Source organism: Spermophilus citellus (assembly GCF_964194105.1).
Source record: "Spermophilus citellus genome assembly, contig: SCAFFOLD_102, whole genome shotgun sequence".
Lineage (NCBI taxonomy): Eukaryota > Metazoa > Chordata > Mammalia > Rodentia > Sciuridae > Spermophilus > Spermophilus citellus.
In genome coordinates this window covers 1,656,994-1,672,105 of record NW_027672732.1, presented here as the reverse complement: position 1 = coordinate 1,672,105, position 15,112 = coordinate 1,656,994, and the positions used below count along the sequence as shown (strand labels likewise).

Below are 15,112 nucleotides of genomic sequence, written 5' to 3'. Positions count from 1 at the left end.
ACCTTCCCTAAATATGGGTAGTACAGTGCAACAGGCTGGAGGCCCAAAGGAACAAAACAGGAGGAGGAGGATGCCCACCAGTGTTGTGTGACCTTGATTCTTGAGCAGTATTACCTAGTCTATTGCTTTAGACATCTCCCATGGACAGTAGACTCCAGCTATTTCTCTTTCAACATGAACTCTTACCGGTGTCTCTAGAGAGCTTGCAGGCCTTCCTCCTCAGACTGGGGCTGTATCATTGGTCCCTCATGTTCTGAGGTCTCCATCTTGTTTGACCAAGAAGTTACTAGTTTTCTCTCTCTCCAGTTGACAGCCATTGTGGGACTATCTAGCCTCGGATAATGTAAGCCAGTCTAATAAATCCCCTTTTGTAATTATAATTATACACACAAAAATCTAAATATGTGTGTGTATGTGTGTACACTATTGGTTTTTTTCCTCTATATAACCCGAAAAACAGATCTCTTATTCAGATATTAAGACTACATAAATGATAATTATACAATATAAATATTTTTGAAGATTTCAATTCTCAATCTGATCTATGGGTTCAATGCAATTCTACATTACTTCCAGTCATGTGTTCGTGAAAATTGACATTTTATAGAAATGTAAAATAACCAGCCCGTTTAAACCAAACTTGAAGAGTTACAGAATTTTCTCAGAATTAAATATAAAAAAAGAATGAGATAATTTGATTTAAAGACATATTAAAGCTAATTAAGAACTGATGTAATACAGACACACAGACTAACAGAAAAGAAGAGAGACAAGAGTCCATTCTTAAAGGAGTGCTTAATTTAAGATGAAGGTGGCACTGCAAAGAAATAGGAAAAGGGCAGCCTTCTCAATGAATATCCTGGATTGATTGGTTATACGTGTGAACATCAAATGAAACTTGATATCTTTCTTCAAAATTTCTTTAAAGAGTAACCTGATAGCTAGTGTAGCACTTCTTCTTCATGATCACTAAAGGACACTGATTTTTTTGGTAAAATTTAAAATTAACTGAAATTCTCTCTCTCTCTCTCTCTCTCTCTCTCTCTCTCTCTCTCTCTCTCTCTCTCTCTTTGCTTTGTAATTATTTGCCCTGCACCCAACACAATCCAAAGTTCTTAACATCAAGCACTGTGTTTGTTAAACCATCTTTGTTCCTGGATTGTTTTGAACATTGCCTGGAACAACTGTAAGCTTTTGAATATATAAATAAATATATAAATCTGCCAAGAAAGTTAAGGATGAGAAGACCAGATAATCATTTGGTATAGCACATGAAGGATGAGGAGAGTGTACTTGGGAGGGCCTGGAATGAGGTCATGGTTTGGAACATATTCCAGATGGCAAATGAAGAAGGCATAATGAATGTGTAGGATCTCAGTTTGACTAAGTGGGCCATTCTTATATATAGTAACTGGAAATATTTATTTAAAATGCAAGCAGGACTGGGATTGGGGCTCAGTGGTAGAGTGCTTGCCTAGCATGCATGAGGCACTGGGTTTGATCCTCAGCACCACATAAAAATGAATAAACAAAATAAAGATATGTGTCCATGTATAACTGAAAATAATTTGAATTGTCCATTCTCCCTCCCACTTCTCAACCTTCTCCACTTTGGTGTTGTGCAAGCAGAGACTGCTCAATACTTACTTATATTACTTACTATTATGTAAGTCTGGTTTTTTAAGTCAAGTGTGTGCATCATGCTTATCAAGGTTTGTTTTTTAATACAGATTCCTAAGTTTTCCTTCTGAAAGTTTTAAATGGAGAGTCTGGGTTAATTTTATAGCTAACTCCTCAGGTGAGTCAGACACATAGCAGGCATGGGAACTATCAAATTCTTACCTGAACCCTTGCTATCTGGAGTGTGGTTCACCAATCACATTAACCTTAGAAACTGTGAACCTCTGGGGATGAATAGTGGATGGCCACTGTGGAAAACAATGTGATGTTTCTTCAAAAAATGAGAAATAGAACTATTGTGGGACCTAGCAATCCCACTTCCAGGTATTTAGCAGGATCTTGAAGAGATATTAACACCTCAGTGTTCATTGCAGCCCTCTCCATAACAGCTAAGATGTGGAAACAACTTTCCACAGTGTCTATGGAAGGATGAATGGATGAAGATATGTGGTATATACATAAAATCTTTAAATTTTGAGAAGCGGTTTTGGGTCTAAACCATTGTACTCCTGGATGCTCATCTCTGGGAACCTGTTAGAAATACAAATTATTTGCACCCTAGATCTAAATCAGATTCCTCTGTCTTAGAAATCTCTTTTAAGAGACCTTTCATAAGTTTAAGAAACACTAACCTATACCATGATCTTGCCTTTGAAAACCATTGATCCAAACCCTCATTATCTGTTTTAATCAATGACTATTTCTAATTTTAACTCAGAATATAATTTTTAGCACCACAATTCTACTTCTAATCCAATGGAAATCCAGAAAGGTTAGAGAAGGGATCAATAAAAATCGATGATGTTGCCCATGTATTGAACAAAATAGTGCCCTTATGGCAAGAATCAAAGGCTTTCTTTTCTTCCTAGGCTGGAGATGTTTAGAAGGGCTCTCTAATTGGATGAACATAAAGGTCATGTGTAGGTTGACCTGAAAACTTCCTTAGAGATATATCTATGACTTTTTAATAGCTCTTCTAGTACAGATCTTACTCCTGTCTTGGCTTCTAAATTTGAAAATGTCTCCACCTCTGAAAAACATTTTTCAGTGGCTGTTGATTACAGTGAAGACAGCAGGGTAAACAGCTGCTTTTGTTTATTTCAGGAAGATACCAGAGAATACCAACTGCAGGTGTTCCTAAATATTAGGGCAATGGGGGGCATCCCTCAATTCCATAAATATAGAAATCTTTAAAATAAAGTACAACTTTCAATCCATTATCTGGAATTTTTCTTAGTGCTGTTTTATCTATTGTAAACATTACCAGCTAAATGCTTGAAAATACTTATTTCTTTTTAGGGACTTTATATAAGTTGCCTTATTTAAAGATGCACGTCTTTTTTCTCAGACTCACACTTTCATTCAAATTCTTATCCGTTTTTTAGTAGACGACGTTTATTATATTTTTGCATATATTTAAGGTATACAACATGAGCATTTGATATGATTTTTATGGGAAGAGCATCTAAATCTACTCTTTTATGAAATTTTTAGTATGTGATACAGTATTAGTAACTATAGCTATCACACAGTGTTATTAGATTCTAGACTTATCCCCCACAACTGCATTTCTTTTTACGCTTTGACTTATATCTTCCATTTCTTTCCTGATTTCAGTAACCATTATTCTAATTTTTGTTTCTATATATTTGACTCTTTAAAGGACCCTACATGTAACTAAGATTGTGTGACATTTTTTTATTCTGTGTCAGGCTTATTTCACTTAACATAATGTCCTCAAGTTTCTTCCTCTTGTTGCAAATGACAGGATCTCCTATTTTAAGTTTGAAAATATTCCATTGTGTGTGTATGTGTGTGTAATTTCTTTATATAATCATCTGCTCATGGACACTTGTTTCCATATCTTAGCTATTGCGAATAAAACTGCAATGAACTTATCTCCTTGAGATCCTGATTTCATTTCCTTGTGTATACACATGAAGAGGGATTGCTGGGCCTTGACACTGGCGTTAGGAATAATATTTTGAATATCACAGCAAAAGCTCAAGCAACAAAAGCAAAAACAAAGGGAATTTCAACAAACCAAAAAGCCTCTGAACAGCAAAGGACACAATCAATAAAATGAAAAAGGAGTCTAGGATTGGAAGTAAATACTGGTGAACCATATATCTGATAAGGGGTTAATATCATGCAACTCAAAAAACCCAATTAACAAAGGGACAAAGGATCTCAATGGACATTTTTCTAAAGAGGACACACAAATGGCCAACAGACATATGAAAGGTGCTCAATGTCCCCAATCTTCAGGGAAATGGATATCAAAACCACAATGAGATATGCCCTCACACCTATGAAGAGGGTTATTATAAAAAAAGACAAGAGATAACTAGGGTTGGCAGAGGTCTGGAGAAGGGAATGTAAATTGGTACAGCCCTCCTGTGAACAGCCCTCGTGCAAAGCGGCAGGGAAGGTCCTCAAAACATTAAAACCAGAACTACCTAAGACCCAGCCTTTATCCTACATTCTCCACCCTCCTAACGTGGGCTGCTGGAGGCCCAAGGCGCCAGGCACTGCCCTCCTCCGGGCCGTCTCAGGGGCTTAACTCCAGGCCGGCCCAGCAGCCGAGCACCCGCCGCGCTCCGCACGCGCTGGCTCGGCCGCAGCGCCTGCTCCGGCCTTCAGTGGACGGCGCTCTGAGGGCTCTGGGTCGGCGCCCGCGGGGCCCACCAGGGGGCAGCCCGGCCTCCCCGGCCTCCCAGCGAGCGGCTGGGCGGCGGGTACTGGGGGAGGGAGTCTGCGGCGGCGGACGGGCCTGGCCGGCGCGGGCGCGGACGCGACGTGAGCGGCCTCTCGCGTGTCCTCCCCGGGCCCGCCCCCGACCCGCCCGGTCGCGAGTGCTGCGGGTTCCGGGTCCTGTGACCGGCCGGACTTGGCGGCGGAGCGCGGAGGGCGGGCCGGCGGCCGGCCTCGGGGGAGTTTCCGTGGCCGTGTCCGGGCGGCCCCGAGGGCGCGGCGGGGGAGCCGCGTGGAGCCCAGAGCAGCCCGAGCCGCGGCGCCCATGGCGGGCGGGGGAGCAGGGGATTCCGGGGCGGCCGCAGCGGCCGCGGCGCCGGAGACCTGCGAGCACCTCTTCAAGGCGCTGGTCATCGGCGAGCTCGGCGTGGGCAAGACCAGCATCATCAAGCGTTATGTCCACCAGCTCTTCTCCCAGCACTACCGGGCCACCATCGCGTGGACTTCGCCCTCAAAGTCCTCAACTGGGACAGCAGGACACTGGTGCGCCTGCAGCTGTGGGACATCGCGGGTAAGCACGGCGCCCGCTTCCCGAGTCCCAGCGGGGCACCCCGTGACTCCGCCCCTGGCCCCTGGCTTCCCCTCCCTCCGCCCTGAACTCTCGCCCTGTGTACTTTTAGAAGAAAGAGTTCAAGTGAAGTGGGAAGATGCCGTTGGGTGGGGTCGGGGGACTCTCGAGGGGAGCAGAGTGGGCAGCAGTGCAGACCTTTCAAGGCAGGACAGCACAGTGCATAAGCAACCGCCCCGCGTGCGTGGATGCCCTTCTAGGTTGGTGGGAAGCTCCCTGGACTGCCAAGAGTCCGAAAAGAGGCCCTACCCGCTCCCCAGGGCTCTCTGGCCTGACCAGCCACAAGAGCTGTTCCAGAAGTTTTAACTCTGAAGAATGACAAGATCATAATATGTCGGGAAGAGTTGGAGTGAGGGTTCCCGTGAAGGGGAGACAGGGTTCTTAGAAAGGCTGTTTGGAGGGGCCGCCAGCTCCCCTCCTTCAACTGTCACTGAAGTTCAGAGTGACTGAAAGATGTACCAGTTAGGGGCACAATCCCAACTAAAAGCCTGGCTCCTTTCAGCCCGTTATTCATCACCCATCTTGGATCTGTCCTAGTTTGGGGAGGGTTTTCTCTCTCCTCACAAGATTAGGAAGTCAGGAAGACTATTCCAGAAGTTTTAACTGGCTAATAACAAGCCATGGACAAGAAAAGCTTGGATCTGAGCCCAGCCTTTGTGAGGGAAACTCCATTCCTCAAATAGCTTGCTCTAGGCTGGGTCACCCAGGTGAAGACGTGGGAAAGTTTCCCTGAAACTTTGTCCTCCCATTCCCCTCCCTGAACCAACACCTGCTTCTACCCTTGGCCTTCTCCTCCCCATTCCATAAATACCATACTGTTTCCCTGGCAAAGAGAATAATATAAGATTTATTCTCTTTGAGGAACTACACATTCTTCTTACTCATTTATGAACAACTGTACTTTGGCTAGTGTGGTGGGTGAAATGTGGGTATCTAAAACAGAGGGAAACTACTGGAAATTTTAATTACTAAAATGGTACCAAAGTATATCTTGTTCATTCATTGCAGAGGTTCAGTCAACCATGGAGCATTTGATTGAATGGGAGCATGGTTAGGGTTAGAGGGCACCTTAGCATCCTTCCTACAGACCCTTTCCCTAAAGTCCATCAAGGACATGAACTGGGGGCACAGTGGGAGGAACACAAAGCTACTGTCTGCCAAGTGCTCTTTTATAGCCCGTTACATATAAGGAAGTACTGAAGAATTATACTCATTTACTTAAAGAGCAGATTTCTATATCTCAGATAAGAGAACACATATCAATTCCTCAGGGAAAGAGCGCTTTGGGCACTGTTTCTTCTTTTTCTACCAGAAACTAAAAGAACGTTTGAAAAGTCATCTTTTGAACCCAGATGTTCTTTCGAAACACTTCATGCTGTTGCCCAGAGCATAAGTGAACATTATACTGCTTCTTGACAAAGCCATGGATTTTAAAGGTTGCCTACCATGTGACAGTCATCATCCAGCAATCCTCAGTGTAGCTTTTCCACAAACATGATTTTAATCCTCTGTCTAGAAGGGCAGTTGACTTGTCTCATTCTTTATGTAAATTAATACAGCATTTAGACACTAAATTATATTTGAGGCCTACTGCAAGCCAAGAGTATGAGTAACAATATATTTTTTTTATGACAGGTGCTTTTAAGCTTCAAGGTAAAAATGCTTCTATTGTTGACTTAAGAAAACAAGAGTTTTTCTTTTTGGGTATCACCTCTTCCCTTTTTGTCCTTGAACAGACCAAAATAGCCAGGAAGGAGACCTGTCTATTTTTTATCACACCTGCCATAATGGGATATCTTTGCAATTTGCCTAAATCCAAAGCTCAAACTTTGCCAGGGAGGAAAGGCAGCATTTTAAGATCTCTAAAAGGGATTTCTGGTTGTAAAGCTACTGTTGTTTCAACAGGAACTGTTGTACCATTCAGCAAGTACCCATCAGCAATTAATAAAATTAGAGGTGAAATTATAAGGTAATTATTAGGTTCTTCTTCCAAGTAAAATATTCAGAGAGGAAATCCTAATATAAGGCTTTTGAGAGACAAAAAAATAACAGATTTGGGCTAAAGTTTGGGGAGCTGTATCATTAATTGTGTTTGGTTTGAATATTTGAGTAACTAGAACCTTAGCTTGTACCATTTGAATTTAGTAGAAATGATGTAATGAAGGCCACTCCAAAAATTCCCCCCAAGGCTAAACATACTTGCCTTATTCGTTAATACAAAGTTGGATCATATTGGATTCTCAAAGAATAGGAATATTCCTTGATTGCAAAACAAGAGGTGGAGTCAGCCACTTGATATGACTAACCTAAGGTTTGGTGTTATTGCTAGTTTCTTTTTATTATTATTATTATTTTGGAGGCTTTCAAATTGGGTATAGGCATAAAGTAGTTATGCCAATAGTATGTGTCCTGGAAAGCTTTGGCAAATATAATAAGCAAGAATTGTTGAATGGTTTCTATAAATGTAGCCAATCAGATTTAGTTAAACTTTTCAAATTAAGAACCATAAACTTTTCAATTGTAAAACTTAATGGATATTTTTTCATGGCATTTTAAAGCCATGTTTTAAAATAAAGATGTAGTTTAATACCATTTTTGTATAAGACAAATTGCTGCCTCTTAAGTTCATACCTACTTTAAGATTGTTGCTAATACAAAGCAAATATACTAGTATTAAAGTTTTTAATTATATTTTTAAAAGAGCTGAATAAATGCACACTAAATTCAGATGTCCTTGATACTCCTTTCAATGCTTAGTGTAGATAAATAATATTTGGGTAACCATGATTTGTAAGACTTGCTACTAGCAACTATGGAATTTTCCAGGCAGATTTTATTCCTAAAATAGGTTTGCCCATTTATACTTTAAATTTGATGTATTGATTGAAGTGATTTGCAACCTTTCTTTGGACCAAGGACAAATTGGGAACAGTCTACTCTGAAGTTCATGTAATAATTGTTACCCAAACATAAAATGCATGCTTAGAAGACATTTTAAATTATATAACACTATAAAGCTATATTTAAATTCATTTTCCCTTATTTCAGTTCCAATCCTAAAGCAGAATGTTGATCCTGATTGCCTTCATCCATCTTTACTTTGCCAATTATAATACCTCGTAATTTCTTACCCTTTTTCATAACTCTCCATTAAACCTTCATGAGAAAGAATCTGAAATACTACCTTGGATGCTTTCCTGACCTTTAAGCTATCAGTCTTGGATATTAACGTTCAGTAATTTTCTAAATATGAAGAGTCAGTGTTTGGGAGAATTAGTCTAGGTAGTTATTTCTAATCTCTGTCTCACACAGATACTACAGTAATTTTCCTGGTGCTTATTGGTGCCTGATTACATACACTCATCTAAAAGGCTCTTTTCAAGCTAAATTACATATGAGTGATCATAATCTTGTACAATCTTGCCATCCGAGCCTTATTGAGGCTCAATTATTGTGCTTAATTACAAAAAAAAAAACAAAAAAAAAACCTGCTGTTCCACTTGACATGTTGAAATCTTTCTCAGTTCCTAAGTTCTGAGACACCTTTGTGTCCACAGTCTGGGTTGTCATTCACAATTGACCAGACAGATAGTTGATTAGTATAACAGCATAGATCTAATACATACCCTAATAACCATTTATATATCTAATACATACCCTAATAACTATGTGGCATTTAAGAGTTTTTTATTTTGTTATTTTGAAAGTAAATTTATTCATTAAGGTTAAAAAATGGTTCAAACAGTATACATGTGTTTGTGTGTGTGTATGTGTGTGTATGTGTGTGTGTGTGTGTGTGTGTGTGTGTGTATATATATATATATATATATATATATATATATATTATGTAATCTTTACATATATAAAAATTACATAAAATCAAAGACCAGTGTTAATGATTGGCAGAAATCTCTTTTCTAAATGGTGTTTGGAAGACCCAGCCTCCTTATTTCTTATGGTTCTGACAACTTCAGCAATGTGGATTCTAAATTTCTATACCAGCAGAAGGAAAAAGACCTAGAGCTCTGCATATCTGTGGATATTAGCAGCTTTAAAATTTGTTGAACCCTTATTCTCTAAACAACTAAATTTAAAATGTAACTTAACAAAATCTTGAATTCAAATTGTAACATTAATTTAAAATACCGAAGCTCTAGAAAAAAATGAACAAATCAGACCCTTCTCATAGCTGAGACAGAAGTAGTATCCAGGAATATTAGAGATTTGAATTTTGAAGTTATCTAATTACAAGAAAACTTAGAATTTGTTTAGTAATATAAAATAGCTCAGTAACATGGTAACTGTAATTTTGTTTAAAAAAAAATACAAATCAGTAAGATTGGAATATGTCTTGTTGGAAGAGTAAGGTTGACTGTTTTCTGACCATGAGAGAGATTTTGCTGGATGTTCATAATTTCTTCTTCCTTCTGAGAACATATTTTTCCAGCCTCTGTTGAAGTAAAATATGGCCTGTGCCTGTGTTCTAGCCCATGGAACAGGAACAAAAGCAATGTGCACCATTGCCAGTTGACCCCTGAAGTAAATGCTCCTGTGTGAAGTCCCCCTTTTCTAACCTGGTGTGGTTAAGGGTACACTGTTAAAGATGGCGGAAGACTGGGAAAAGCAGGGAGACGTGAATTGCTGCTTGGAATCTGTCTGGGGTTTAGTCATGTCTGTGTGAAATGCTTAGATCAGAGCTTATCATGGAGTAAGCATTCAATAGAAGTTAGCCACTGTAAGACATTGAGTTAATATCACACTGAAAAATGATTTATAATCTTAGACAAATATCCCTTATGAATTTGCAGTAGTTATGTAGTAATTTGGAGTTCATCTCACTGTGAATCATTGATTCAGGCTGAAACTGTTATTTATTAAGGCAGTGAATATCTAACATAAAATGAAATCAATGATAAAAGTGCTACTTAAGCAATATTATTTATTTTATAGCATAGTCTTTTGAAATATAGGGAATAAGAAGAGGTACACTAAATTGCAACATCTAAATTATACCAATGAAATCCTCCTAAGCAATAAAATACATGTAATTAGCAAGGCAGTTTTGGAAACTGCACAACTTCTAAAGACTGTACAAATATTTTAAGGCAGTTTTAGAGGTTAGGATTTTAAATGTCATCTCCTTAAGTGGGTCTTTTTTCTCCCTTAAATTTATTCACCAATTATTCAACTTGATTGTATGCATTTGTTTTTATTCCATGAAAATGAACAAATTTAACATCTGGGAAGATAAATAAGAACATTCTATGGTTTATGTAATGAATTGTTCTTTAAAAGATACAAAGCTCCTGAATCCAAATATTTCCCTCTAAGATATTCTGAAAGCATTTTTTCATATGTAATGATATGAGGAAGTAGTATTATGGAAATCAGCATATTTACAGAGATATAATGGACCGAATATGAATTCTCTGAGACTCTTTTCAAATATCTCTTATCTTTTATATTAACAGACTCTTTGAGAATCTTATGAAAATCATGAACCTTCTCTCTTTTCCCAAATACTTAGTGCTATTGATTGAATGTGCCCCACAACAATCATGATTTGAAAACTTGGTCACTATGCAAAATTTTGGGGAGGTGAGGCTTAATGAGAAGTGATTTAGGTCATGAGGGTGGAGCAGAGGGATTAATGGCATTATTGCACAAGTGAACTGGTTATCACAGTAGTGGGCTTACTCTAAAAGAGTTTGGCCATCTTTTCTCTCTAACCCTCTCTTTGCCCTTTGGCTTTTGCCATGGGATATTACAGCAAAAAGACTGTCACCAGATGCCAGTTCCTCAATATTAGACTTCCCAGCCACTAACTGTGAGGAAATAAATTTTGGTTCTTTATAAATTACTCAGTTTGAGGTATTCTGCTATAGCGGCACAAAATAGACTAAGGCACTTAGTATGCACACAAATGTGCAATGTTTTACCTATTTCGGGGAGTTTCTGGAACCCTGAATCCCTTTTATAAGATGTAAATATTTTAGCTCAAAATATCCTATTTTTATTATGTTAATACCCAGAATTCACAGGTTAGTGATAAGATGATAACACCAAAACTGTGATACCAGTATTTATAAGCAGCTGCAATTTGATGGGCTGTGCGATGATACATGCTTATCAAATATTTAGAAGTTGACCCCTGAATAAACGCTGATGTTTTTAATATTTTCACATTAAATATTGCAATCCCATAAAAATTATTGTCATAGAATTTAAAGCACATTCTTTCTGTCATCAACATTATTAATAGCTATATGTTAAGACCATGTCCTTTACCTCATATTTCTAGTAATTATTGTTCTATGACCTAATTTAGAATTCCCAAGTTTCTGTAGATTTTATGATGCAACACTATAAAATAAATGGAAAATGTTCTCTCAAAATACTTGCATCATAGTCAAACTTTATTTGAATATCATATAGAATCTAGAGCTTGAATGACATTATAGGTTTATGGCAAATTATTTGATTTCTTTTTTTTTAATATTCTTTTTTTTTCTTTTTTTTATTGGTTGTTCACAACATTACAAAGCTCTTGATATTTGATTTCTTAATATTAAATATTTAGCTTTAAGAAACTTTAGGAGGGCTGGGGATGTGGCTCAAGCGGTAGCGCGCTTGCCTGGCATGCGTGCGGCCCGGGTTCAATCTTCAGCACCACATACCAACAAAGATGTTGTGTCCACCGAGAACTAAAAAATAAATATTAAAAATTATCTCTCTCTCTCTCTCTCTCTCTCTCTCTCTCTCTCTTTCTCTCTCCTCTCTCACTCTCTCTTAAAAAAAAAAGAAACTTTAGGAAAGACATAAAAACTTCCATTGTATAATAAGCAAATATGGAATGTAATTTGAACTAAATTTTTTTAATATTTTTTTTTTAGTTATAAGTGGACACAATGTCTTTATTTTACTTTATGTGGTGCTGAGGATGGAACCCAGTGCCTCACACACACCAGGAAGCTGCTCTACCTCTGAGGCACAACCCCAGCCCCTGAAAAACTTTTAAACTTAAAAGATTTTAAAATCAGAATTTAGAAGAGAATTAATTTGATGGTTGATTTTATGTGTCAACTTCACTGGACCATATAATGCCCAGATATTTGATTGTAAGCCATTAATATTTAAAAGAGTAGGCTGGGTAACATAGACTGCTTGATCTAGTGCAAGTGGACCTCATTCAATCAGTTAAATGCCTGAGAAAAAGTCTGGCTGTCTCCCAATAAGAGAAAATTCCTGCTGCCTGATCGCCTTTGGACTCAAAGTGAAACTCTGACTATTCCTGGGACTTGAGTCTGTTGACCTTCAGAAAGGAACTATAGTTAGAACTTGTCAGCCCCCATGATCATGTGAACCAATTCCTTATAATAAATCTCCTTTTATATATTTCATATCAGTTCTGTTTCTCTGGATACACCTGACTAATACAGATACTCGTACCATGAAGTAGGGTGCTGCTGTAACAAACACCTACGAATATGGAGGTGGCCTTGTAACTGTGATAGGTAGTGGCTGGAAGACTTTTGAGGTGCCTTCTAGAAACAGCCAAGATTGTCTTAGAGGGCCCTTCCCCCCAATATCTTTCATTGGTGCATTATACTTGTATATAGAGACATATATGTAATAAGTTGTTATATATTCCTACATGTACACAATCTAATTTGGCTAATGCCATTCCCCAGTATTTCCCCTTGCCATTCCCTCCTCCCTCCCCCTAGTCCCTGGTCCCTTTCCTCTGTGCTACTGATTTCCTTTTGGTTTTCATGAGATTTCTCCATTCTCACCCCAATTTTCTTTTCCCTTTTCCTCTTTAGATTCCACGTATGAGACAAAAATATGACCCTTGACTTTTCTGAATTTGGCTTATTTAACTGATCATAATGTCCTCAGTTCCATTCATTTTTCTTCAAATGACATAATTTCATTCTTCATGGCTAAATAAAACTCCATTGTATATGTATACTAATTTTTTATATCTATTCATCCATTGTCAGAAACCTACACTGGTTCCATAGTTTGGCTATTGTGAATTGTGCTGTAATAAATATGAATATGCATATATCACTCTACTATGCTGACTTTTTAATTTTTAGGATAAATACTGAAGCATGGTCTAACTACATCATATGATAGCTCCATTCCTACTCCTTAAGAAAACCCCATAGTTTTTTTTTTCTTTTTCATGTTAGTTTTATTAATTTATAATCCTGCCAACAGTGTAAAAAGTGTTCCTTTTTCTCCACATCCTGTGCAGCATTTAATATTACTTCTATTCTTGAAGGCTGCCATTTAAACTGGAGAGAGAAGAAATCTAAGTGCAGCTTTGATTCGCATTTCTGTCATTGCTAACCATATTGAGCATTTTTAAAAACATATTTGTTGGCTATTTAAATTACTTCTTTTGAAAAGTGTCAGTTTAGTTAATTTGCCCATTATCAATTGGGTTATTTGGGGGTCATTTTGATATTAAGTTTTTAGGTTTTTTATATATTCTGGATATTAATCCTCCATCAGAAGAGTATCTGGCAACGGTTTTCTCCCGTTTTGTAGGTCTTTCTCTTCACAAACTTAATGGTTTCCATTGCTGTTTAGAAGCTTTTTAATTTGATGCTAACCCATTTATTAACACCTGGCATTATGTCTGAACTTTAGAATCCTATTGAGAAAGTCATTGCCTGCACCTAAATGTTGGAGTGTTGACCCTATGTTTTCTTCTGAGAATTTCATAGTTTCTGGTCTAATTTTTAGCCCTTCAATCCATTTTGTGTTGACTTTTGTGCAACTCTAGCTTCATTCTTCTACATACAGATAATCAGTTTTCCCAGAACCATTTGTTAAAAGGCTGTCTTTTCTCCAATGTATATTTTTGGCACCTTTGTCAAGAATCAGAAGACTACATCTGTGTGGGTTTGTCTTTATGCCTGCTATTTTTTACCATTGCTATGTGTAATTGTTTTTATGTTCATACGATATAGTTTTGGTTACTGTGGCTCTGTAGTAGTAACCAAGTTAGGTCTTGTGATGTCTCTAAGCATTGGCTTAGAACTGCTATGGCTATTGTGGGTCTTTTATTCTTCCAAATGAATTTTAGGACTATTTTCTCTAGTTTGAGAAGATCAACATTGGTATTTTAATGGGTATGGCACTGTATAATTAATGATATTAAAAAATATTTACATAAAGTCATTTCTAGGCAAAAATATGTTGAAGGTGAAGCTTAGCTTCTCCTTACTACATATAGTGTGATATGAGAGATGAGAGTTAAATTATGAGGATTATGAAGCAAAAAAAAAAAAAACTTGAAGATTTGGGAAATCCTCAATCTCTATTGCAAAACAGAGAGAGAGAGATAAATCTTGTTGTAGAAACAATACCAAGAATGTGTGAACAATCACTCTGTAAGGAGATTAGCAATGGACTAGACATCTCAGCAAAGATCAGGAATACAAATGAATTTGTACCCACAGAGTAAGACCATTTTAACTAAGGGAATAGAGAAATCAGGATGGAATAAAAGAAGGCTGTTGGACTTCTAAAGTCTACAGAACAGAACAATAGAGCTGTCTGGCTTTGAAAATAAATATATGTTATCTTTCAAGAAAAGGGAAGAATGATCCCTTGAAATGATTCAAAGACACTCGGGGCTTCCACTGTCATGAAGGCTCAGGGAGCTAGACTGTTTCCACCCCAGCCTCAGCGGGTAGGCTCACCTTTCCTGTTTCAGTAAGTCAGGCTACCCCTACAAAGAGCAGGTGGACTCCTGCCAATATCCTCATGAGTGGATCCATTGCAAAGAGTCACCAGGCAAGGCCTCCACCCAGGTCTGAGTGGTTGGGGCCACCACCTAGAGCTATTGGTAACAGTGAGCCCAGAAGGCAGAGAATCCAGCCAAAGATTGTTCTAAAGCTTTAAGATCTACTGGACCTTGCCTTGTGAGGTTTTAGACTTACTTGGAATCCATCTCTTCTTCCTCTTTACTCCTTTCCTGTTTCTTCCTTTTGGAATGAAATCATCTTTCCTTTGCCTGCCTCAACATTGTGTTTGGAAGCATCTACCTTGTCTAGTGTCACAGGCTCATAGTTATGGAGCAGCGACTCAAAC

The 15,112-nt window shown here is 38.3% G+C and overlaps 2 protein-coding genes across 2 annotated transcripts in view; both read left to right on the top strand.

Moving 5' to 3' along the window:
• Positions 1 to 4,508: 4,508 nt before the first annotated feature.
• The window catches only part of LOC308640687 (ras-related protein Rab-32-like), a gene marked incomplete at its 3' end in the record, with an annotated part of 422,333 nt that continues 411,729 nt past the window's right edge, over positions 4,509 to 15,112 (top strand). Inside the window, exon 1 of the mRNA XM_081312478.1 lies at positions 4,509 to 4,945. Within this exon, the coding sequence (XP_081168604.1) occupies positions 4,700 to 4,945 (246 nt within the window). The 5' untranslated portion in view covers positions 4,509 to 4,699. The remainder of the gene's footprint in view (positions 4,946 to 15,112) is intronic.
• Positions 5,082 to 15,112, top strand: part of LOC308640680 (androglobin-like) — a gene marked incomplete at both ends in the record, with an annotated part of 138,925 nt that continues 128,894 nt past the window's right edge. The window contains 1 exon segment of the mRNA XM_081312475.1: positions 5,082 to 5,202. Coding sequence (XP_081168601.1) covers positions 5,082 to 5,202 — 121 coding nt within the window.